Source organism: Strix uralensis, chromosome 18 (genome assembly GCF_047716275.1).
Source record: "Strix uralensis isolate ZFMK-TIS-50842 chromosome 18, bStrUra1, whole genome shotgun sequence".
Classification (NCBI taxonomy): Eukaryota; Metazoa; Chordata; class Aves; order Strigiformes; family Strigidae; genus Strix; species Strix uralensis.
Genome location: NC_133989.1, coordinates 11,943,897 through 11,968,297, shown reverse-complemented (window position 1 = coordinate 11,968,297; position 24,401 = coordinate 11,943,897). Strand labels below are relative to the sequence as shown.

Genomic DNA, 24,401 nt, shown 5'->3' with positions numbered 1-24,401 from the left:
TCAGTGACACACTTTGCATCAGTTTTGGCAACAAAATCACATACTGATGGATCTGTTTTCATGATGCTGTCTCCGTAGCATGAGTTTCTTTTAAAAAGCAGCTACTTCCTCACACATTGTTCAAATGGCACCTTCACCGTGAAGGGGCACCGTTAAATGTGTTTATTTTTTGGATAATATCTGCTAAGTAGCATACTGCTGATAGCAACTGGTCATCAGCAAGTTTGCAATGCTTGTCCTTTTGTAAAAAAAAAAGCTCCTCTTTAAATACAACAGCTCTTTCAAGCTCTTTGCAATGATATAAGTGGGTATGTGGTACAAGAGATTTTCATGGTTGCTCCCCATCTCATTGCAACTTGCTGTAAAGACTTTACTGGGTCAAAGGTCTTGTTTCTATAAACAAAGGTGAGGAGTGCCCCTTCCAAAACCCAGCCTCACAGCACTGCCACCGTGTTACTGTTCCTCTGCTGTAACCATCCAGCACCTCCTGTCTGCAGCAAAAATATTAGCTGAACCCAACTGCGGGGGACCACAGCAGACCTCTGAGAGCCTCTGCCCTGCTGAGAATTGTGACAACATTTTGATAGGGGATAGTTCTTAACAGAAGAACGTTGAAGGAAAAAAATCTGCCTGTTTGTACTGAAGTTTCTCCTTTGCCAATGAAAAACAAGTAAAATATAGCCATTACTTCATTAGAAATTAAACAAAAAATTTCCAAGGTAACAAGAATGTGGGATTTTCCAATATTTTTTATCTGTATGGGGAATTTTTAAAGCACTTAATAAAAGCCTGTCACCTGTTGCTAAAATTGAAAATTAATCCTTTAGAAAAGTTTATCTTGGATTAATAGAATTGCATGTAAATCTTCAGAAAATCCACTCTGTATATCAGAAAAGCTGCTGTGTTATTGCAAAAGCTGTGCTGTATCTTTGATAATTCTCAAAGAGGTTGAATGGTGCTTTAGCAGAAATCCAGGCCATTGTTGTTGGTGAAACTTGAGTTTGTACCTCTGTGGAATTTATATTATAGAGTGTGTGAAGAGTCCCCAGTTGCATTCTGAGAAGTACAGTACTGCATCGGACATTGTACATCGTTAAGAGCATTGTCTGGTTGTGTTTGAAGCAGATCATTTTTGTATCTGTCTGTAATAGTTTGACAATTTCATTTCCTGCCCTGTACTTTAAAAAGGCTTTTAAAATAAAATCTGCATCAAGAAGGCAGAATAACTCCAATGCAGGAGAATAAATGTTTCCTGTATCCAGACTTTGAAGAATTTAAACTGCCAAGATAAGTCTCAGAAATACCTAAAATAGATAATTTTGATTTCATATGGCAGAAGTGTGTGGAGTGGCATGTAGAACTTCTTAATTTTGCTTCTTGCTTTCCTCCTCTCCCACTCACAAGATGACACTTCTGTATCTTAACCACTCATTTACAGCTGTAGTAAACTGGGAGAGAACATTTGTGTGCCTCAGATCTTCTCCGTCACCCCTCAAGGAAAGAAAATGCAAAGCCCACTTAAGAAAAATTCGTATAAAAGAATGAATCCACATCACTATCAAGCAATCTCTATCAAGCGAAGTATTTTCCTTTGCTCCTTTTGTCAGCCCTGTACTTCCCAATCCCCAAATGAAAATCTAATACACACCCATTAAATATAAATGTCAGTAGTTAAAAAAATAAAGTGAAACAAATGTGATGTGGCAATAGGTTTCTGATCTGTGGGACATGAGCATTTCAAACAAGTAGACCCTGCAAAATAATGAAATAATGGGTCCTTTGAAGCCACGACTTGTTAGAGATTGGTTTGGAAGTGTTCACAGTAACAAGTGTCTTTCTGCCAGGTGTCTTGGGCTTTGTGCATGGAGTGTGGGCTGCCAGTAGACTGAAGAGTGCAGAAATGGCTGTGACAGGGAATGGGAGTAAAGAGGCTGCTCTTGCAGCACTGATCTGTGTTGTCAATGTGACAAGCATCTGAGCCGCAGGAAGAAAAATCTTCTGTCAGATTGCATATTTCCTCCGTTTACTAAATCTCTTGTGATCACAACTTGAAATGAACAGAAGCGTGGAACACATGAGGGATTTATAGACCTGATCTTCACTGGCATCTTCTAAGTTTTATGGTTTTGCTAGGAAAAACACAGATTCCAGGCGTTTGCTAGTTGTGAATAAAGATAAATTTGAGTTTAGACTTCTTGCACACCTCTGATTTATTATGTGATCCCAGACTGCTAAGAACTGTGTGCATTGGGGTCAGGAAGAGGCAGGATACCTGACACAGGGGAAGAAGCAATTTTTAAAAAAAATTTCAGCACCCCCTGTTCTCTAGCATGGGCGGTTTTCTTTTTATTCCCCCTTTGAGTGCACAGTTCACCTTGATCAGTGTTCTAATGTGACACTGCCTTCCAGTAGCAAAAATTTTTGCTTTTCATTTAGTAATATACCTGGTTCTTGCACATCCATAGAAGGTGCATACTAAGCCTGATCCTTGTCTCAATGTGTGAATATTGTTCTGCTTTCTAGTATTTTTGTCAGCTGTTGATTAGTCCAGCTTTTTATCTTGCTTCTCTTGCTGAAGGCTTGATCTATTATCTGTGAAAACTGGTGAAAAGACTCCTTTCAACTCTGGGAAAAGCGGTTTCAGGGGTTTTTTTATTGTATTGCTGAAATCCCTGCAGAACCATTAGGGCTCACGTGTTCGTTCCCTGTAACACCATATGATAACCCTCTAACTGTGAGCATAAAATACTGCAAGCCAGCTGAAAACTTGTCCTTTGCTGGTGTGCCTTCTGTTTCTGAAATGCTCCCTGCACAGTCAGCCATTCCTTGGTATGCATTAGTCTGAATATGATCACAGTTTTCCAGTAATACTGTATTACGTCAGACGGGACACGGGCTGCGTAACCTATGCTCTGTCCCTATTGTGTTTTTACATTTCACTAAAATCACAGCTCCCTCTTATTTTACGCTTCAGTTGCGTTGTAGCAGCTCCTGAGTAGGCTAGCAAAGCTCCGCTTGCAGCAGGCTCTGGTGCTTGCTAGTAGCAGATTCCTAGTCACGACCTAATTAGAGCTGAGAATATGAGAGAGAGGAAATAAGAGACACTTTAGATAAAGCATCCTTCCCAGCTTGTGATTTTGAAGCTGGAATGGAAAGGGCCTGGGAAGGGATTATTAACATACATAAATGGCACCTGAAGAATGCGGTGTTAAATTACTGCAAAGCTGTGTAGTTTGAAGAAGGAAGCTGTGATCTGCACATCTGCCATTCTTTGGAAACACTTTCCACTTGTGACTTTCCCATGTGATCATAGCCTGAGCAGCTGCTGCCAGGTGTCTGTTCTCCCTTCCTCTCCCTCTCCTCCCTCCTGTCCTCCTGCAGGCATCCTCACTGGGAAATACAGCCACGCTTTCAAGGGCAATGGCTGCTTCTGTTGCGTTTACTGCTTTGTGTGCTTCAGCCTGAGCTCTCCAAGGCCTTGTTCACACTAAAACTCTAAAAGAAAGACAGTAAGCAAGCTAGCAAACAGGCTGTAGTGCTTTAGGAGATGCGTTTGTACTCATCTGGCCTTTGTCTGAACTAAGCCAGTACCATGATATGTCTCTAGATGATGTAATCCTTGGTTCTGCCTGTATTAATATGGTGTCCTACTGTACTTTGTTACCTTAAAAAAATAAAACCAAACCCAAAACCAACAAAGAACAAAAAAAACAGTGCAGGTTGTCAGCATTAAGCACCTTCAGAGGTGTAAAATTCGTGTCATTGCATTGGTTCAACTGTAATGGTCTGGGTGAAAAAAGAAGATCTTACTTTCTTAGCAAAGCTGGGTATTTCTAAAACAGATTGCGAACAACGTTTTTATGATCCAATTGTCCTCTTTTCAGGCTAACTTGCACTGAAGCTTTCCTCTATCTTAGGGGGGTTTTGCTGTCCTACTTAAGTGACTTCAAGCTGGTTTCTTGGCAAAGGGGTATGTGCAGGAAGGGTAACGAAGGATCCACAGTGCTCTGAGAAATGAATTCAGGATAAAATTATCTGGGTGCATGCAGTCTTGAGACCTTTTCTTTGGTTGTGTTTGGTTTCTTTAAGGAAAAGAGATTTATTTTTTTTTTCCCCATTCTTAAACTGGCCAGGAAGAGAGACTTCTGATCTTTAAATTGTTCCCCATCCCTTTGGGGTTGTCTCAAAATAGCTTTCTGATAGAAGGCTGAAACTCCTTTTTCAGGGTAAGGATGGCGTCCTGTTGGCTTCTCTTTTCTTTTGAGATTAGTGTGGTGGTTAAATTGTGTTCCCCTGGAGGCTCACATAAGTATCTTAGCCAAATGAAAGACCAAAGCAGCTCAGCATGCTGACTGAAGTTAATATCTGAGCAACTTGCTTTGCTTTTGGAGAAAAAAAATTTACTCTTCTCAGGATTGTTGCTTGAGGCCTTTGTTATCAGTGTGTTTCCAAATGAGGTTTTCTGGGAGATGCAGATTTCAGGCCCTCTTAGGGAAGAGGGGCACATGCCTTCATTGTTGCACATGTTATAAAATTTTGGACTGAGTTGTTGAAGTCAGAGCTGTGGTCCAGTGTCTAGAAACATGTAGGTCTGACAAGCAGTCTTATTTACAAATGAGGGAAAGAAATATACGCGCTTTTTTTTTTACATTGGAGCGAGTAGCACATGAAATCAGATTTTTATCTGGGGAATTTCTTCCAGTCAAATACCAGGAGCAGCAGCGAGCAGGACCTCAGGGCCTAGCCACCAATACCGTTGTTTTGAAAATGAAACTGCAGAGTGAAACTGGAGACAGAGTTTCCTTGGGTTATCTGAACCCACATTGCTTTGGTAAGAAATCTTACTGCTCCCTGTAGAGCAAAAGGGAAGGATAATCATGTGATTAAAAAATAAAAATAAAAAAAGCCAACAACTACGACTGAATTGGGAATCCAGACTTCTTGATTTTGACTCCGGTGCTGAAAAATCTTAGCTTTAGATTAGATTGCATAACAGTTTTTCAACAGTGGCCGCTTACTCTCTTTCAAGGGGGATGTCGTTTGAGCTTCTGCTTATGCAAGCCTAAGTTTTTAGCACTCTTTATTCCAGCTGTAGTCCGTAAGCATTTAACACACAAAAATTGTCAGTGCTTCTCTAGGCCAATGAGATTTTCTGCCTTTTTCAGTATTAGCTTTGCAGATGTAGATTGTCATCTATTAATTTGCTTTTAGTCACGTTTTGTGTACATCCCAGGGCTCTACCCGTCACATACTGAAAGCTAGTGCTTTTGGCTGCTAGTGAAAAGGAGCACGGTGCTTTTGAAAACTTAAACTTTTTTCTCTTTTTTTTTGCTATTCTAAACTCAAAAGCAACAGACACAGCCATGAGCTTTACCTCCATCGATGGCTTTGAAAATAAGAATTGTTGTCTGGGTAAAACATGTTATCTCAGGTAGAATTTAAATACCAAATAAGAACAAGAAAGAGTCAGAAAAGAGAAACAAGCAGATCTGCAGAGAGCAACATGGGTCTAAGCCTTGTGTATTTGTTCATTATGTTTTTTCCTTGATGATGATGTCCCTTTGTAATTGTAAAACTTAAATCTTTGGCAGATGAGGTACTATACAGATAACAGTACAAGGTATCAAGTTGGAATTTCCAGACCTTCCTGAGTTTAAAAATTATTAATAACATATGTGGGGTTTGTGCTTTCAGACAGTCAATGAATCTAGTTGTAGCAAAGGAAAATTAAATAGGTGTCGTGAGTTTGACATACTGATGAATAATCAGGGTACAGAAACTGGGATGTCAAATCTGAGCCAGAGGAGCGGGCATCTCGTGGATTTCCGAGATCCAGTGTCAGGATGTTCTGTGTATGTACTTGCATGTCCTGATCACACAGTGTACATAACATGATCTGCTGGGTAAGAATAGTCTGCAGTTGTTGAATCTTTACTCACAGGCAACATGTGGTGCTGTGTGTCTATCTACAAGAATTTCTAGAGTGCCAGTTGCCTTTTAATGTTTAGATACTCCTTTACAGTTTCATATGTAGTATAAAGAGGTTGCTAGAGAGTTAAAATGAAACTGGTGTATCTTCCTACTGATCTAATGCGACACAGTACGTGAACATACTGTTTTCCTTTAGACGTGGATTTTCATGCTTTAGCTGCTTGGGCTCGGAAGGCTGGTGTGTATTTATTGGAGTGTGTGCTACTCTGAGCTTGAATAATTTAGACCTTTTGCAGGTTCAGGTCCATTCGTGCTAGTGTTATGTGAGGCTCTGAAACTCTCGACGTTGGACTTTACTCTGCAGTTCTGCAGCTGGGTGTGGGTTGGCGTGTTTGTGACTGTGGTTGCTTTCCTCTTAATCACACGCAAACTTTATGGGAGCTGGTTAATGTGCTGCTTGCTTTCTGTAGCCATCAAACATCCAACCCTTTTGCAGTCTGTTTTTATGATAGAAAGAAGACTTGAAGCATATATGGTTTTTAAAAATCATGCTCTTACCTGGAGTTCAGGCTTGCTGTTTTTCAGGGCTGTGTTCCCCCAGATCAGTTTGGGCTTGCACTTGAGTGTTGAAATCACTGAAATGAGGAAGCTGCCTGTTTCTAGTAAAGCTTTGCATTGCATTGCATAGTCCTAAGGAGAAGCAGAGTGTGTCCCAGCTGATGGGAGTCAGGTGCTGAGGAAGGAGGCACATGAACTACCAGCACGAGGAAGGCAGCTTGCTTGGTGTCTAACTGTGCCCGATGGAAGAGAACCTGATTTCCACCTTATAAATGTGTATTGAAGCCCTGTTGAATTGACAGGTTTGCTGCTTGACTTCCACAACGGTGCTGCTAATCCTTGTGGCCAGTTCTTGCAGTATCTATCATGAATGTCCTGAGAGCGTTTCCCCTCTTTCTGGCTCAAAGGGTCAAGTCATTCCATGAGAAAACTAACTTTTATTTTAAAACAGCCATGTGTCTTTCAGGTTGATAAGAAAAAGTTGAAAATGTGATCCAAATGTCTCAGAAATCAGAAGGGGGCAGAGATGGAATAAAAAAAGGTTAATTTTCTTCTCCTTGGGAGCATTTTTTCCCTCTGTTCTGACTAAAGAATTTTGGGTGTTTAAATACTGTTACCCGTAGTACCAGACTGAGTAGTAGCAGACCAGATTTTCACTTGGAAACACCTTTGTGAGTTCCCATCCTGCATGGCAGCATCTTCTCGACAGAGCAGAGCTGGGCTGACCATGGTGGTGAGGCACAGTTGATGAAACAGCTCTGACTGAGGACTGCAGCATTATTCCTGCCTTTTCTGTTTGACTTTGCATAAACACAAGGACATCGCATATCCTGTTTGCTCTGGTTTTCCCATCTGTTTGGGAATAATAGAGATCAGCGGTTTTCTCTTTAAGTTCCAGAGATGAGAGCTGCTACAATGACAAACTGTTGTCTGAGCAAAAGCTGACATGGGCATTGACGGGACTGGCAGCTCTATTCCAGTGACCTTTTACGTGGACTAGGAAAAAGAGGCAAAGCAGAGACAGTGGGAATTCAACTTAAAGTGTTGAGCTTTAAGTGTAGCAGCTGTGGATTTCCTCAGCAATCCAGGCTGGTGGGGGTTTTCCTGAAGTGGAGCGCTTGGCAGCTGTGGTTTTGTGTTATGTTCCCCTCCTGTTCCTCTTCCTCTCCAGGAGAATCGATGACATGTGACAGGAGACTGTGGTGGATCTTCCTGTTAAGGTGATCCCTTATTTTGTAGGGTTTGTAATCATCAAAACCTGTAACTCTTTACCGATGGAAGTCTGTATTAGTCAAACCTCCTCGTGTTCCCCTCTGCAAACATACTGTTCTGTCTTGCAGTGAGCACAAAGATTCCTCAGAAAAGAAACACAAAGACAAGGAGAAAACCAAACACAAAGATGGCAGCTCAGAGAAACACAAAGACAAACACAAAGATAAAGACAAGGAGAAGAGAAAGGAAGAGAAGGTAGGTGTTTCCTGCGGGAGAGACACGAGGATGGTTCTGGTTTATACTACTGAATGGTACAAACCCAGTGGGTTAGATGTAGCTTATACTTCCAAGTTTTTATCAGCCTGGAGAGAATTATCCCAATGCTGACCCAGAGACTTGGTTTGTGGAGTGCTAAATATGAACTTGTAAGGGCTTTATCTGCAGGTATTGTGAGTGGAAACAGTTACACAATGGAGCTCTGTCCACTGGCTCCACATTTTTTCCCTTTACTTTGCCAAGCTTAGATTCAGAGACAAGGGAGAAAAATCTGTTAGATCACGTTTGTTCTGTGCAAGGACAAACTAGACACTTAACTCCAATCTGTTGAAGAAATCAGAAGGTCAGAAAACACTGAATTGACTAAGACTTACAGAAAATGTTGCCTTTTTGGTGTGTCGTGTAGGTCACTAAGGGCTACAAGGGATGAAGATACAGTCACAGTGCCCTTTGGTTCCTTCTGCAAGTTAAATGTCCTGACTGTGTTGCATGTTGGAAAAGCATAAGGTGTTCTGGGCAGTGCTAATCAGCTCCTACTTTTTATGTTTTTCAGATGAAATCATCTGGTGATGTAAAAATAAAGAAGGAAAAGGAAAATGGTTTCTCCAGGTAAGAAATCAGGCCTATGATGTGAAAAAAGTAGCAGTTTGACTTTTCTTAGGTGCTCAGTGTTTGACTCCACTCACTCGGTCTTGGGAAAAAATGGGAACACTTTTGACCCCTTCAGATGATATATTCTTCTCAATTACGGGAATTGGTAATTGATCTACTTACCTAGTAACTGGAGATGGGAGCTGTTGAATACCTGGTATCTGCCTGCACATGCTGGGTTTGTCCAAGTATTAAATAGTTGAATTCTGCCAAGGACAGGTTGAACTATGGAAACTTTGGTAGCTGGAGTTGAAAGAACCTCTGTTGTAAAATTGGTGCTTGAATCCTGCAGGCTTCTTCTAGAGACAGGGCCTTGTAAAGACAATCCAGATTGCCTCTGCGTGTCTCTTCTCTGTAAGTGGCTACAGCCTAAAGCATTTGCAGAGGAGTGACAAGTAAGGAGGGTGATTGTGTAAAATCAGAAGTACATTCAGAAGATGCCTAGATGTCCTATTCTACTAAATCTCTGCTAATAATAGAGCCTCCTGGACTTACGTGTTGTATCAGTCATCATGAAATAGTCTTATTAAAAACCTGAAGTGAGCAATTGTTAAAAGAGTACTTTTTCTTACTAGTTGACCAACCAGGATCTCTTGTAACTTGTTTAAATCCAGCTGTTGGTTATTTTTAAGGTGGTAAATCCAGTCTATTGACTTCTTGGAGGTCTGTGGTATGGTGGATACACGTGTTCATATCTGTTAGTCAAGAAAATCTTTCATTCATGTGTCCAGTTTTATGAATCCACTTTAAAAAAAAATCCTTCTACTCTCACCATGTTCTGTGGACACAGAGAGGTTGGGAGAAGACACCTCTCTAGTCCATGCCTGTTAGTTATTCTTTGCATACTTTGAATGTGTCCTCTTGACATGAATTTTTCCATCTGTTTTATTTTCTTACTCCTATTTAAAAATGCAAAGTAAGTAGTTATGCTTGATACAGGGAAGAGGCGCCCTCTCCAGGCCCTTTTGGGGATACTCTGGAAATAGAAAGCAATGACATTTAGGTGTTTCATGGTACAGGAAATAGTTAATAATAACTCTTTCTAGCCTCTACTGTTCAGCAGAATTGCATACATGTGCTAATCTCACCCGGGACGTTGGGTGTTCTCATATCAAGGTAACTGGGTCCTCTTACTGTCCAAGAGCATCTTTTTGTGTGTTTGAGGAAAGCCTGGAGGAGCCATCACAATTGTGCCTTCTTCAGGGCCAAAAGCTGGCTAAGAGTAAAGTAATTATTTTCTTTTTTTCCTGCTGAAATGTTCTTTTACAAGTTCACCAGAGAATAATGTCCTCACTCAGATGGTTTTGATTTTCTTCCTTAAGACTTGGTACGATGAGCAGTGTTACAGTCTTGGAAACAATGCAAGTCAAGGTTCAGCTTGGTCATACGGCTCCTTGCTTTTAATATAATCACACTTTATTTCCCACTATTACAAAATGTTGCGAAATATTTCAGTGTTAAAATAGAATAGATAAAATTCCTGGCAACTTAATAAACAGTAGTTCTCAATTTCTGCCTGGAAGGGAGAATAAATTAAATGGGACGAATACTCCTTTTACCATAGACGTTTTGCAACCGTCTACGTGCTGCAGACTTGTGTCTTAGTTAATCATAAGCAGTGCCACAGAAATGGCTTCTTATAGCAGCACGTATCTTCCCCCTGAGTTGCATCTGCCAGCACTGCAGTGGCTTTACAGCTGTGAAAGAGCAAACTGCCTTGTTCTGCTTCATGGACACATTACCAGCTAAAATAAGACTCCAGAATGTCTCTTGCTGACTGTGATCTACAAAGCAGAATGCTGCTTTTTTTTTCCTCTCACTCCATCCAATTGTAAAATCCGTATGTTGACTTGGAAACTGAGTCAATTTGATACAGAAATTGCTGATTGAATATGAATAGGAAAGCCCAAGATGACACTGTTACTTTTTCTACCCGAGCTAAGTGCTTCAAAATGTAATTTTTTACTCCTTGAGACATCTTTTTCTTTATGAAGATAAGTGAAATGCTTCTGTGAAATCTAAGAATAATGAGGTGTTTTAAAGGGATAGTCTCTCTTGCACTCATACTCTATTTTTTTTCTCTTATTACTGATGTCTTGGGACATTATGGCTGAAAACATTGAGCCTAACTTAATATTTGTGGTCTGTTGAAAGGGACAGGATTGTTTACTTCCCACAGTTTGGATAGTGAAAACAGACTGATCAGTTTAACTTTGCCAAATCTTTGTTTCCTTTTCTGGTTTTCACATGCCTCAATATTTAGCTGGCAAAAGATTCAGGGGAATAGCTTTAAAATCTTTGTTTAGTTGATAATCTTTTTCTCTCTTATCAGGCTCAGTAAGGATATTGAGTTGAAACTAAATAATGTCCTCTGACTGCACACATGTGTGCATTTCAGTTTTGTTTTAAGTATATTTAAAAGTGCTGGAAGCTACAGTTGTTTTTACTCAAAACCTGAAAGAAGCACAGTGAAATATAAGCAGTTGAAATTGAAGTTGCTTGGGAAATGGCAAATACATAGACACTGAATGACTCTCTCCTTATGCTGTCTGTGGATAGAGAATGACACACCTCAGGTTTTTGGGGTCTTAAGATGACAACACATTCCAGGACTGGAGGACATTTTGCAGATGATTATTGCTTAAAACTGAGTTGTTGCTGGTTTACAAGAAACTTCCTCTTTGAAGTTAGAACCACCTTTCTTTGCTTCTTTTTGTAGTCCACCACGTATTAAAGATGAACCAGATGATGATGGGTTTTATGCGTCTCCTAAAGAGGACTCTAAACCCCTGAAGAGACCTCGAGAAGATGATGAGTAAGTGGTGTGGGTGTTGGTGACTTGGATGCTTGCCCTTAGTTTTAAAAAGATAACATTGAGGGAGCAGGTGGGATTTCAGGTCATCAGCACAAACTTGTTCACATGGGTCACTGGAGGTCTGAGACCAAACTCCTTATGCTGTTACAAGTTCTCTGAGCAGGGCAAGAATAGTATTTGTGCTGTCCAAGGCAAAATACCATTACCTGCTTTTGCAGATGGTGCTGTGAAACGTTGCAGAGCTAGTAAATAAAAAAGAAAAAGCCCAGAGGGTAGGTAAAGACACTGGTGAAGATTGTAAAACATAAATCTGAGCAAGTGAGGTATTCACGCTAGCTGAGTGGCTGCAGTGGTTTCTGTTGGGTGAGGAAATGACTGCACAGGAGGAAGAAAATGCATTGTCAGCCTGTTTGGGGGTGGAGAGGAGGTTTGCCTGCACTGCTTAGCATGATTTGTCTAGAGTCGAAGTACGTTGTGGGTTATGCTGAGGATTTTTGTCTCTAAATCAAAAGAAAAATACACATGATGTTTGCTTGATATAGTAGCCTACCCAGTAAAGTAAAAAGCCCAGTTACATCACACTGTGGTCTGTCACCATTTGTGTACATCCAGCTCTTTATAGATAGTGTGACCTTATTAGCAGGCTGGAGTTAAAGGGTTGGAAGGGTTCCACCATAGTGGCATTCTGTTCTTACGTGGTATCGCTCAGTTTCCGAGAGATGGGTGTGACATCTTTTTGTGTAATCGTTTGCTGCCTTCTGTTAAGGTTTTGTGGCCTCCCATCTCATGTCTGCAATGGAAAGATTAAGAATTTGCCAGTAGTCAATTTTGCTATTGTTTGAACTAGTGGGGGATGCAAAAAGTAAGCCTTGTGGGCAGATCCCAGACTGATGACTGGAAAAGGAGTTGGGGATAGAACATGCCACTAAGCTTTTGCTTGTTTATCCCATCCCATGTAATTACTGGGTGACTACTAATGCTTTTGAATTGATTCTTCATTGGGGAAGATTTTTGCTTCAGCAATCTGAAACTTGTAGGGGCTGTTTTCTGGATAGGAATTATTTAGTCTTCAGACATTGGGGCATAAAATTATATTCTTTAGAAACTAAACGTGCCAGAAATATTGTGAACACAAACTTTGTATACATGTGACTTCTCTTTATTTTTTGTACTGGAAAATTGATTATTTTCGTCAGCTAGTCTTTTTGCTCTTACAGTGCTGAGTACAAACCCAAGAAAATCAAAACAGAAGACATCAAGAAAGCAAAGAAAAGGAAACAAGAGGAAGAAGAGGTAATGTAAAAGACAAGTTTACTTCCGTGATCAGGAAAAGCAAGGCTGACAATTTGGTGTTGAATTAAGTAGAGCGGGGGGAGTCTGATTCAAGGGTAAGGAAGCAGGGGCCAGTCTGGGACAAAGCTGCATGTGGTAGATCCCCACCTATGGTGCAGGCTAACTTATCTGAGCCATAATATATAAAAAGTCAGGAAAACTTTCTCTCCTACTCTTAGAACAACGGGTGAAGATGCCTCCAGGACATGAACTTTCAGCCTGTTCCAGGCAATTCTCAGTCCTTCTGTTTAGTAGCTCACAGAGGGTAGAGGAGCCATACTAACAACATCTGGTAATTGCACAGATGATGTAGCACAGTTCAGAAGCAGAGGAGATGAAACCAACATTAGCTGCTAGAAGGACACTTAAAGATTTTAGATGGAGTCTAGGGTGGAAATTTCTTTAGAGAGGGACTCGGCAAAGAGAAGCTAGCCACAATTTGAGACTAATGAACTACACTCCACATCTAGCAAAGATACCCTTGTGAGGCACACATTGCAAGCACCTCCTGGCAACATGGTTAATTCTTCTCTTCACTGAAAGTGTCTCTATAGTGAGCATATACCAGTACCTTCCCAGAAGCCACCTCACAGTGCTGTAAGTGTGCTCTGTAGCACCTGCCAGACTAGATACACTAGTGCAGGCCAAGGAGGGTGTTTCTATAACTAAACAATCACATTACGATAGCCCAGACTTGTCACTTACCAGGTGAAGCAGAATAACTGTGTGTGCACTTAGCATGTCCCAAGTGCAAAATAAAAGAATTCAGCTTAAAATATAAGTGGGACCATCAGCCATCTTTGACTTAATAGAATGATCTAAGAGTGCATTTATGTAGTGAGGCCACAGGAATTCAGTTGTTTGTGGTCAAACTTATATACCCCAAGAGACAGTCTTTTAGTTTTAAAACATTTTTTCGAGGAGAAGGGAAATATAGTAGCTTGTTCTAACAGATTCTTACTGATTTTGCAGGACAGCAAAGCAAAGAAAGCTAAGAGCAAAGATAAAAAAGTCCCTGAAGCAGACAAGAGAAAGAAGCCGAAAAAAGAGGAGGAACAGAAATGGAAATGGTAACTATATATCAATGATGTAGGCTGCTCTCTGCACCTGGACTTTCCCTGTTACCTCCTGTGCTGACTGAACAAGCACATCTGGCTTTCTCTTTCATTGATTCATGAGGATTTGTTCTGAATAATTGGCTTACGTTCTGGTAAGCTCTAAATAAATATCTCATTCACTATGTTCATCCTCTGAAGTAGAAGTGGTGTACCAGAAAAGGTATACCTAAAGCAAGAAATAAGTTTTTTGTGGGTTTGGTTTGGTTTTGTTGTGTTTTTTTTTTTTTTTTTTTACTTTATAGATTGTAGAGGCTACCCATAATGGTCAGCTGCTGGTGTTCTTATGCCTGGAACCTGCTTCTTGCTGACACTCTTCAGAGCAATATGACAACTTGTGGGCTTGGGGTGTCAGCAGGAATGTATAAATATGGGCAGGACTATTAACTAGTATTCTAGTAGGTCTTATCTGTGTTATATAAAGGGTACAGCATGAGAGGGTGTCTACCTTTTTATACAAGCTGAATGTCAACTGCATGCTGCTGAAAACTGCTCCTGCCTCTGACACAAAAATGGAAGTTGTTCAAGTGACCAGTTAAGCTTGGGCTGTTTGGAAAATGAATTTTGAAAATAAGTTTTGAATGGAAAGCACTTTGTCTTGCCCAGGATCCTAAAGTAACATCACTGAGCAACTGAAGTTGTGCTTTCACTCTTCAGTTTTGTTAGAATCTTTCTAAAATAAATCTGAACTTTGTGGTTCATTTGGAAGACAGGCCTGTGCTGCACCAGTAGTGCTCTCTAAGAAACCTGCTGGATCTTTTTTAACTATTCACAGTAATTTAAGCTATTGTTATTGCTGGATTTGAGGAGCTATTACTTGTGTGTTTTGAAGTCTGGGCCTTAATACTTCCCTCAGTTTAATGCATATGTGGTTTTCAAAAGTGTATGTGTTTTCTGCACTCCTGTTATCTCCTGTAATGTATTTTTATGACCTTTTGGGGATGATATCTCTGAGTGGTTTTTTTTCCTCAGATCATTTGGCTAATTATAGATCTGTAGTGTTGGGGAATGCCTTTGCAATCTTCAGTCCTTTCAGGTTCGGTCTTTTACCCCTTTGTCACTCTTATTGATTCACCTTTAAAAAGAATTCTTTTGTAGTGTTTACAGTCTTTGCATATTTCTGATTGTCACAGCTTCCTCAGAACATCAGCACTTGCATATTTTTTTCCATACTTGTGTACTCTCTTAGAGATTTGGTTTTGAGGCCCCTCTCCAACTATCCTGATTTTTTTTTTTATTTTGAACAGTCCACTTTTTTCTCGATGCCTGTGACAGCGTATTTTTAATGTGCTTTGATATTAACAAACTACAGGGACATGAAGCAATAGGAAGCTACAGAAGGTCTCTTTAAGCCCTAACAATCTGTTGTCTTTTTGGCTTTGTCTCAGCTGCTCTTGCTGGTTCTGTCTAACTTAATATTCTGTTACACAGTTCCCTTGTAGTCTGTATCCTTCAACAGCAAAGCTTTACTGGAAAGCTGTACTGTTCTCCCCTCACCTGCCTTGGCAGCACAGTCCCAGGTAGCTGTGGTAAGCTCTGCGATTTGTGCTTACTGCTGAGGAAAACTGTCTTTGAAAGCATGTTTTGCAAAATTTGGCAGTGGGTAACTGCATCCTTCTGCTGATGTTCCTGTCGTCCATCTGCAGCTTTGTATAGCGTGTCTTTGCTGGACAGGGTTTCATCTGCACTTCAATTGTGTCTCTTAAGGGCATTTTATGTTCCATCTGAGTCAATTCTCTGAATGTCTGATATCTTTTTTTGGCTGCTTCCTCAAGTACTTGCTGCCTTGAGCATTTTCATCCTCACTTATGTGAATACTTGATGCTAGACATTCCCAAGGCATTGGCCTCATTCATCACCATGTGGAGCTCTTTTAGAGGTCATTTTCACACCCTGTCAGTGTGTGAAAATATGTGATCCAGAAGTACACCTTACGAGCACTTCTCCCACCTTGTGTTATAGCAAGTTCATTTTCTTGAAATAACATATCCCTGAGGTATTCTGGTTTCAGGTTGGTTTTGGTTTTTTTTTTGGAAGAATCTTCTCTATTTTCATTCCACTTGAAAAACCCTCCCCAGCTCTACCTTCCTGAGCCACCCTGTCATTCTTAGACAGGTTTGTTATGGGATTTAATTGAGGAACTTGTATGACTGATTAGCACAATTTCAGTAAGGCAGCTCTCCTTATAGGCAGCATTCTCCTTGCTCCCACAGAATCATTTGTAGAACGTTGCTTTAGGACCAGGAGCTACTTTGAGCAGTGTTGCTGTAATGCTGTTTTTGTTTAAAACTGAACGAGGATGAAAAATTGGTTGAACTCGGGAGGCTCACCTTTACTTTATCTTAATACTTATGTATGAGGTTTAGAAGGTGGAGGTGGGATTGGGAATGGTTTGTGATCTTTTTGTGGCAAACTTTCTGGTAGCTTTAGGCTTAGAAACCACCTCATGGATCCCATGTTTCCTTGTATCCCTCCCAAAAGGCACCACATGCTTTAGCTATCTATTTAAACTACTGCCTTTCTAGTACTCCTTTTACATGTGTCCTTTACAGAACAGGAATGGGTAGAAGAACAGAATTTCTCAGCAAATAAATACTAGAGTTGATAAATCTTAAAAAGCCACGGCTGAAAAGCAAGAGTTACAAACCTGTCCTGTAAAGTAGTACCTACTGTGAATGATCCCCTCAGTTTTTCTGACTGGAATAAAAATACTCATTGTCAGAGAGGATAACCTTTTTCTGGCTGGGAGAAGAGGCGAATGGTTTAGATTTATTTTCCTGGAAGGAGCTTCTGGGTAGAAAAACCTAGGCCTATATTTGACAAAATATTTAGATTTCTAGCTTATAATTAATTTAAGAAACAATCATTAGGAATGTAAATATTTGGGGTCTAGCCTTTAAATGTCAGTATTAGTTTCTTGTATCAACATAGTTTACTCAAGTCTTCTTCCCAGCCAGGTACTGAAATCTGACATGCAGGTTTTGTACTGATAGCTGGTATTGTGGCTTTGCCGTTAAAAATGTTACTGTGCTGCTTATACGAACAAGTCAGGTCTAGTGCTGTGGTCAAAGATGGTGCCTTTCTAACTATAGCAAAGTGCTGTGTTGCATAGAATTATTGTTGTTTCTAAATTTTTCATGTACAGGCACCAGTAAGGTATTTTGAGTGTCTTCTAGCAGAAGCTGCTTTTTTCTTTATACAGTGCTTACCTTCTGTACAGTGATCCTGTTACCTCATTAGGGATGAAGTGATCTGTATTTGTGTATCACAATTCCTGAGATGTGTGCAGTACCTGCATGTCTTTTCTCAGCCGCTGTTGCACCCAGAATGGGACTACTCCATAGGGCTGACGCTAGAAGGAAGCTTGAACTTTTTTTTATTGTCATGGCTGCTCAACAAAGTTGTCTGGGCAATTCGACTGAGTGGTGTGACAGGTTAATGGTCTTCCAGTTGATTAATCACTAAGGTAAAATAGCCTTTCTCAGCAGGGAATCCTGTGCCAGCAGCATGTAGCAGTAATGTTCTGGTAATGATGAAAGAAGTGTAGAGGGGAGGGGAGGAGTGTGGAATCAGTGGCTTGGACACTGGGGGGCCTACTGGGGACTGGGGGGAGGATACTGGCCTGGTGGGACCCCTTTTCTCTGTAGATGAATTGCTGACCCTGTGAGTTTGTTCAGTTGGAATGTGGGATTGGTGGCGCCTACCTTGCTGTGTTGTGATACCTAATGCATCAACTGCAAAACATTTTTATAGAGGTGCTTTAAGGCAGGTTTGCAATTTTCCTGTGCTACTCTGTTTTTCTTCCAAGTATGCTTTTCTTACTCAAAAGAATTGGAATGAATTTAAAATGACAGAGCAGGTTTCAGTCTTTCTTGTCTGAGCAGGTTTGTTCTCATTTAGGTCGTAAATGAACATCTGTTTCTTTATCTCTGCCCTTAATGGCATACTTGTCCACATCTGAAAGCAGCTGCATAATATACTACAATTGTTTGGCTTTGCTGAGCAGGCATCCTGGACCTGATGTTAGATCACAGCTGACTCTAATTTGGTGTGATCCTAGCTGCTTTACAAGACTGAATTCCTCATTTTCTTAAGTTTTAAGCTTTTTCATCTGTGCGACTTTTGTGAAAAGAGCAGCAAGTGGGAGGTGAGGACTATGGTGTCATCAGATAACCTGTGACCCAAGGTGTTCTGTTCATGGACATGGCTGTACTTTTTCTTAAAAATGAGGAAAAAAAAAAAAAAAAGAAAAGGAGCGGGGGAAAGAAAATAAATGGTGACAGTGCATTGAATATTTGTACTTAGTCGGTGCCTGGCAAAGCAGGGATTGATTGCTGATTTTCTTTAGCATACTCTTATACCCACATAGTAATAAAATAAGGTTAGGAACTTAAAATTGTATTGATTCATATTTCTCTCTTGAAGGTGGGAAGAAGAGCGCTACCCTGAAGGTATTAAATGGAAGTTCCTAGAGCACAAAGGTCCTGTATTTGCTCCACCATATGAACCTCTGCCTGAAAATGTCAAGTTTTATTATGATGGTGAGTTAATCTGTGTTTCCACTTGCTGGGAAGAGAAATAAACATTCTCAGGGTACTGTGGCGTTCTTCCGGGGACTGAAGAGATGAGGAGGTGGTTTTGTTTTAGTGGTTAGCTTAAAAGAAGTTCCTCAACAGCTAAGTGAAGGAAGGATCTATGGAAGTAAAGGAACAGCCTGCTGAATTCTGCAAACCGAGTTGATACGGAGATGAACTTGTTCTCACTCTGTTACGGTGGTGAATCTCTCAGGTTACTTAACAGTGTGAGCATGTCTATGCCTGAGAGTAGCAGTGTATAACCAGTAGAGTACATAATTGTAGCTGCTTCATCACTGGTCACCTTTAGACTTGCTTAGAATTGCGGCTTCCATCATCTGTGATGAAATTCATGATCATTTGGTGGCATGTGCAGAATAAAAGACCACTGAATTTTGTTAAGAGATGATTAGGATCTTGTAGGAATGCATGGGATGAGTCTGACCTCAAGGACACAGCCCTCTGGTGTAAGTCATGGTCCCACTCAGTAACCATTGAGTGTGGTAGAACTAATTGATGTGGGATTCTAATATGCTGGGCTGACTGGTTGTTAGAGGCTCATGTGGAAGGGATTATATGATGTGATGCCTGCTGGAGACTGGACTTGATGACCCGTGCGTTTCCTTTTAGTCCTGTGATCATGTTAAATGAAGGATCAAATTAACCCAGGATTGAATTAAGTGGGAGGTATTTGAATGGATGAAAATGTAATTTTTGGTGAAGTGGACATCTGGACGTGGAACTCTTCCAGGAGCAATGTGCTGTTTTCATGTGACATGACATAGTCTTTTTAAATACTGAGAAATAGGTGCCATTCATTTTCAGCAACAATATAGTGAAATAAACATTGCATCTTATCAAAGGCTATCTGTAAGCAAGTAGCACAGTGATCAGGGATGTCTACAGACTTCTTTCTTAGGGTTTGATAAGAACTTGATACAAAGTTGGAAATTTTTGTCTTCTATTGAAGGATGTGTGATATTTCTCCTGCTGTCTAGAGAAAGGGAGGGGCAGATTGCACTGTAGTTATCCCTTTGGTGCAGGCAGCAATAAGCTCCTCTTCTATCTAGCCATCTATTTCATGAAACCTCTAGGAAGTGGAGGGGTTTTTGCAATCTCTGTCTCTGTCATGACAGAAATCCATCAATAGGCTCAACAATTATGGGGTGGGCAGGGGGAGTCTGGCAAACAAAGCAATCACATAAGTCTTCCTTAAGAAACTAGGCAAAAAATCAGATGTCTGATTTACACAGCAGCTGCTGGGAGCCGCTGTCTGTGCTCACAAGGCATTGTCTAATTTCAAGATTATCCTAGGATGATTTGTAGAGTCCAATAATCATGCTATGGCTGGCCAGCCAGCTGCCAGGCTGCAGGCTCTCACTGGAGGAATCTGTCCCTTGCCTAGTGATTGCACTGCGGTGAGACTGCCTGTTTTCATCTAACATAATGACTGCTGAAGCTATTGTTAGTGTCTACAATACCAGACTCGGAGAAGGAGCCAGAGCCATCTTTTAGGGCTTGACTATATGTTTGAGTGACTGTGGGTTAACAAGCTACTGCTCATACCCCAGAGGTGGCTTGGACTTGCATGTTTTTCTGTAGATGGGGCAAGGTAAGAGCGTAGATGGTGGCAGCTGCATTTCGGTCATGGCCATGTGGTCTCTCTGCTCATTGTGTACCCCAATTGCTCTCTGGTTTCCAGTTTTTAAGTCAGGTAACCAATATTCATGCCTCTGGAGTGAATCTTTTTTCTTTAAATGTCCAGTCCTGTCACTGAGAGCCTTTTCAAACCTTTGTAAAAAGGAGGAAAGTTAGTCCAATGAAATATGTTCTAAACTGATGAGATAAAGGTGACTGAGCTTTCAGCTATTTGGAGAAAATACCAGTCATTTTAGCCCCTTAACATGTCACTAACTTGATAGCCTCTTTCAAGCTAGACGCGTAGCCTGGAAAAAACGTTTCCCTTGCTGTCTTTCCCTTCCCCCATTTCCTGTTACAAGCAAACAAATGCTGTATTTTAGGTTGCAGCTTAAAAATTGGCAAAGTTACTGTTGGTTTAATTTAATTGTGGAATATTCTCAGATCATTGGGAGGCCCTTTTGCAAAGTCCTGTTTTACGAGGGTTTATAGATCTTAAGACTTTATAGCTGACTCTCATGCTTTAATTTTGGAGATGATGCAACTTTTTAAAACATGTAGTAAATCAAAAGTGTTGTATTTTGTTCCAAGAGCATAGAATCAACAGTAGTATTTCTTATATTCACTTTTGTGCAGTAAAATGGTCGTTAAAAAATCCACAGGTGTTGACTGACTGCCAGCCCATTGGGACTTTAAATATTTCTTGCAACTAGCTGGAGATGTGAGCTGCATGCAAAATCCTTCACAGGAATCACTGGCACCTCATGTGTCATCAGGAATGCAATCTGGACCAAAAAGATGCTCGATGGGAATGTTAGATGTTGAATCCACAGCTTCAGCGTTGCAGCAGCCTCTTTTCCCTTGTGTTTTAAAGTCTTCCCTTGCAGAAATTTCACTTTGTACTGCAGTCTTGCAGATAAGCTGAAATGTGACCTCTCCATGCACTGAAAGCTCAGTCTTCCTTAAAAATGACCACCTTCTGAGCCTGATTTGGAGGCACAGGAGTGCGTTCCCACAGCAAAGGGGATGATTAGCAGAATCCTGACACATTTCCCTGCAATGAAGGGGAGTTAAATATTTGGCATCGCTTTCTAGCCTATTTGTGGTGTGTCCATAGGAAGGGCTCTTCCTGGCTAGAAATAGCTAAAGGCTGGAAGGGGTGTTCCAAAGTGGAGTCCCTCTGTGGGTAGAAGAGGAATACAGAGACTGTATTTCCCATATGTCTGAGTGCCGGAATATGAAATGTAATAAAATCGCTTGCTTCTTTCACTTCAAACAGCAGTATCTCCCCAGGAGCGTACACACCACTGGGGTGTCTCAGCATAGGGTTTCCTGCAGGAGGCCTTTTCCCCTTCCTGCCCTGCATCTGTCAGACCTGTCTCACATCAGATTGCTGTTGCTTTTTTTTAATGTTTAGATTCCAGAGGAAACTTTTTGAAAATGTTTATGATGAAAGTCAAGCAATTGTGCTCCTCTGTTTCCTTTGTCCAGCCAATTGCTGTATTGTGTAACATTTTTAAGAAAAACTTCACTGTGGTAAAAATACAATGTCCTTTAAGGTAGTTACTATGGCCTCTTACTGGCTTCAATTCCTGTTTACCATTTTCTTTAAAAAGAAAATCTTTCTTTGTAGGTAAAGTCATGAAGCTGAGTACCAAAGCAGAAGAAGTTGCCACATTCTTTGCAAAAATGCTTGATCATGAGTACACTACAAAGGAGATCTTTAGGAAAAACTTTTTCAAAGACTGGAGAAAGGTATGTGTGTAGTCCTGAGCTGCAGTGACTGCAGGCATGGCCAGTGTCTCCTCAGCACTGTGCAGTAAAAAGTGCTATGCACAGGAAAGTTAGCTTGAGGCAACTTGAAGCTGCCTCAGATCATAGTTGTGGATTCATTTATCCTGTAGTTTCACCAGGAAGGACCCTGTGGTAATTGCCTTTCCAAACTAGCAAAGTCAGACTTCTACCCAAATTTGCCTGTTACACATGATGGGGTATAGCTGATCTGACTGTTAATGCCTTGTTGAAGAGCCAGCTTTATATTAGAAGGAAACGCCTTCCAAAGATCTAAAATTCAGAACTTCACCTCAGTTATCAGCCATGAGATCAGTCGTTTAGATCAGTTGATGCAGTTTTCCTAGATGGGTTACTGGGTTTTTCTCCCTATACTTTAACAGTCCCAGCTGCTGCTCAGCATGAGAGCGCTTTGGGAGGTGGTACAGCATTGCCCAGTGCTCACAGAGATCAGGCAGCTGGCAGGCCAGCACTCCGTACGCTCGGCTTCCTCTCATTTTCTCTTTGACCTTAGCTGGAGTGAGCATGTGCAAGAATTTGGGGATTCTTGGGGGTTTATTGTGAGAACCTGTCTGTTGTTTCTGTTTAAACTACCTGGAGTAGGGTAAGTTCTACTATGCGTGAAAACTTAAAGCGCTGCTTTCTTTCTGCAAGGAAATGACCTCTGAAGAGAAGAGCACTATCACCAACCTCAGCAAGTGTGACTTCACCCACATGAGCCAGTATTTCAAAGCTCAGTCGGAAGCTAGGAAACAGATGTCCAAGGAAGAGAAACAGGTACCAGAGGGAATTCTAGGAGAATTCTTGATTCTTAGCTGGCTTGTAAATATCTCTGTGTAATCATTCCTCTGCCTGCCTTTCTGCTTATAAGTCAGTGTTTACTAGCCTTCAAATTACTACTTTCATGCTAACTGTAGGAGTCTACTGTCCAGCGCAGGTAGAGCAAAACACTGTGTTTACGGCTGAATCTTCATCCTGACTTAAAATGATTTTGATAGGGCTAAGGCTCCTGATCCTGCTTAAGTAAATAAAGAGAATAAGAAGTGCTACTTCCATGGGAGCCTTGGTCCCTGCCCAGTAATGAGCAGTGGATACTCAGTTAAGGATAGATTATTTTTTTTTTTAGAAGCTCCTTGGGTTTGGAGAGCAAAATTTGGGATGGTGGAAGGGATGCAGCAATGACATTAGTGAATAAAATGAGAGAACAAATCTTAAATATCAGGTAATGCAGTTTTCTGAATAAAAAACTAACTTTATTTTCCAGTAGCATGGCTACAGTGGCTTGTGGGGAGAGAATTAAATAGTTTTTAGATGACTGAGATTTACTGCAAGGGAAGTTGGAAACTTGCCCCAAGTTCTCAGTTGATCTTTTGCCAACCCTATGGTAATTGTCCTTTGAGTGAGGGGCCTGGTAATTTGGAAGTATGGCCTTTGGGGTCAGAGGGGTCCCACCAAAATAGAGAGCCCATGTCTTACTGCTGTTTCCACTTGATAAACATGTGGGTGAGCCCTTCGCAGTTCCCATCCGTGGTAGCTATTACAATGGAGCAGAAGTGGCTTTTTCAGTTGGATTCTTAGCTGGCACACCAGTGCTGTCAATGGGTCGGATGTTTTATTTTGAGCTGCGATGTTTTTATTTTTCCTTCTGTATAATTAGAGTTCAAGCACAGAAGTATGCAGTGAAATCTCAGCACATTTTTACTTAGGAGACTGTGTTCTGCTTATGATACCATTTGCTGACACAGGCTTAACATGCAGCAGACTGGAGACATTCCTCTGCCCACTTTCCAACGCTGAGTTCAAACACAGAAGTTTGAGTTTTTATGCATAAACAAGATGTAAAGTCAGTGGAAGTCAAATGCTGAATATAGACTGTAAAGCAGCTGTACTGTGCTGGGGCTGCCCTTGTAGCTGTGATATGTGGATAGAGGTAAATGCCTCTGTTGTGGCAAAATTGTAGCTGTCTTCACCAGCCCTAATCTGTTTCTCTCAAATACAAGTTTTAAGAGAGTTTTGCACAATCTTTCCCTTTTTCCAGTTTGTGCTGCTTGCATTTTATGAATGCTTTTCTGGACAGTTTGCTGCTCTGTGTGTTGATACAGCAGTTGGCATGATGAGGATCTGATTTTGAGCTATGTCTTCAGTATCAGCGTGATGCAAATTTTTTAAGTCTTGGCATTGAGATGTGTGCGGTGCCGAGTATACCATATCATCTTTGCTTTTGGCTTTTTCCAGAAAATCAAAGAGGAGAATGAGCGGCTATTGAAGGAATATGGTTACTGCGTGATGGACAACCACAAGGAGAGGATTGCCAACTTTAAGATTGAACCCCCAGGTCTCTTCCGAGGTCGTGGGAACCATCCCAAAATGGGCATGTTGAAGAGACGCATCATGCCAGAAGACATCATCATTAACTGCAGCAAGTGAGCACTGGATGCTTCACACCTTGGTTTTGCTTTCTAGATAGGATAGCTTCTTTTTTAAAGTCCTGTAGAGGCTGATATTCAA

At 41.0% G+C, this 24,401-nt stretch overlaps 1 protein-coding gene across 1 annotated transcript in view; it reads left to right on the top strand.

The window, feature by feature from the left end:
- TOP1 (DNA topoisomerase I) overlaps nt 1–24,401 on the top strand; it is a 74,111-nt gene that overhangs the window by 39,282 nt on the left and 10,428 nt on the right. Inside the window, exons 4-12 of the mRNA XM_074887958.1 lie at nt 7,830–7,956; nt 8,531–8,586; nt 11,348–11,443; nt 12,661–12,736; nt 13,748–13,845; nt 18,316–18,431; nt 21,736–21,857; nt 22,548–22,670; nt 24,129–24,316. Of these exons, the coding sequence (XP_074744059.1) occupies nt 7,830–7,956; nt 8,531–8,586; nt 11,348–11,443; nt 12,661–12,736; nt 13,748–13,845; nt 18,316–18,431; nt 21,736–21,857; nt 22,548–22,670; nt 24,129–24,316 (1,002 nt within the window). The remainder of the gene's footprint in view (nt 1–7,829; nt 7,957–8,530; nt 8,587–11,347; nt 11,444–12,660; nt 12,737–13,747; nt 13,846–18,315; nt 18,432–21,735; nt 21,858–22,547; nt 22,671–24,128; nt 24,317–24,401) is intronic.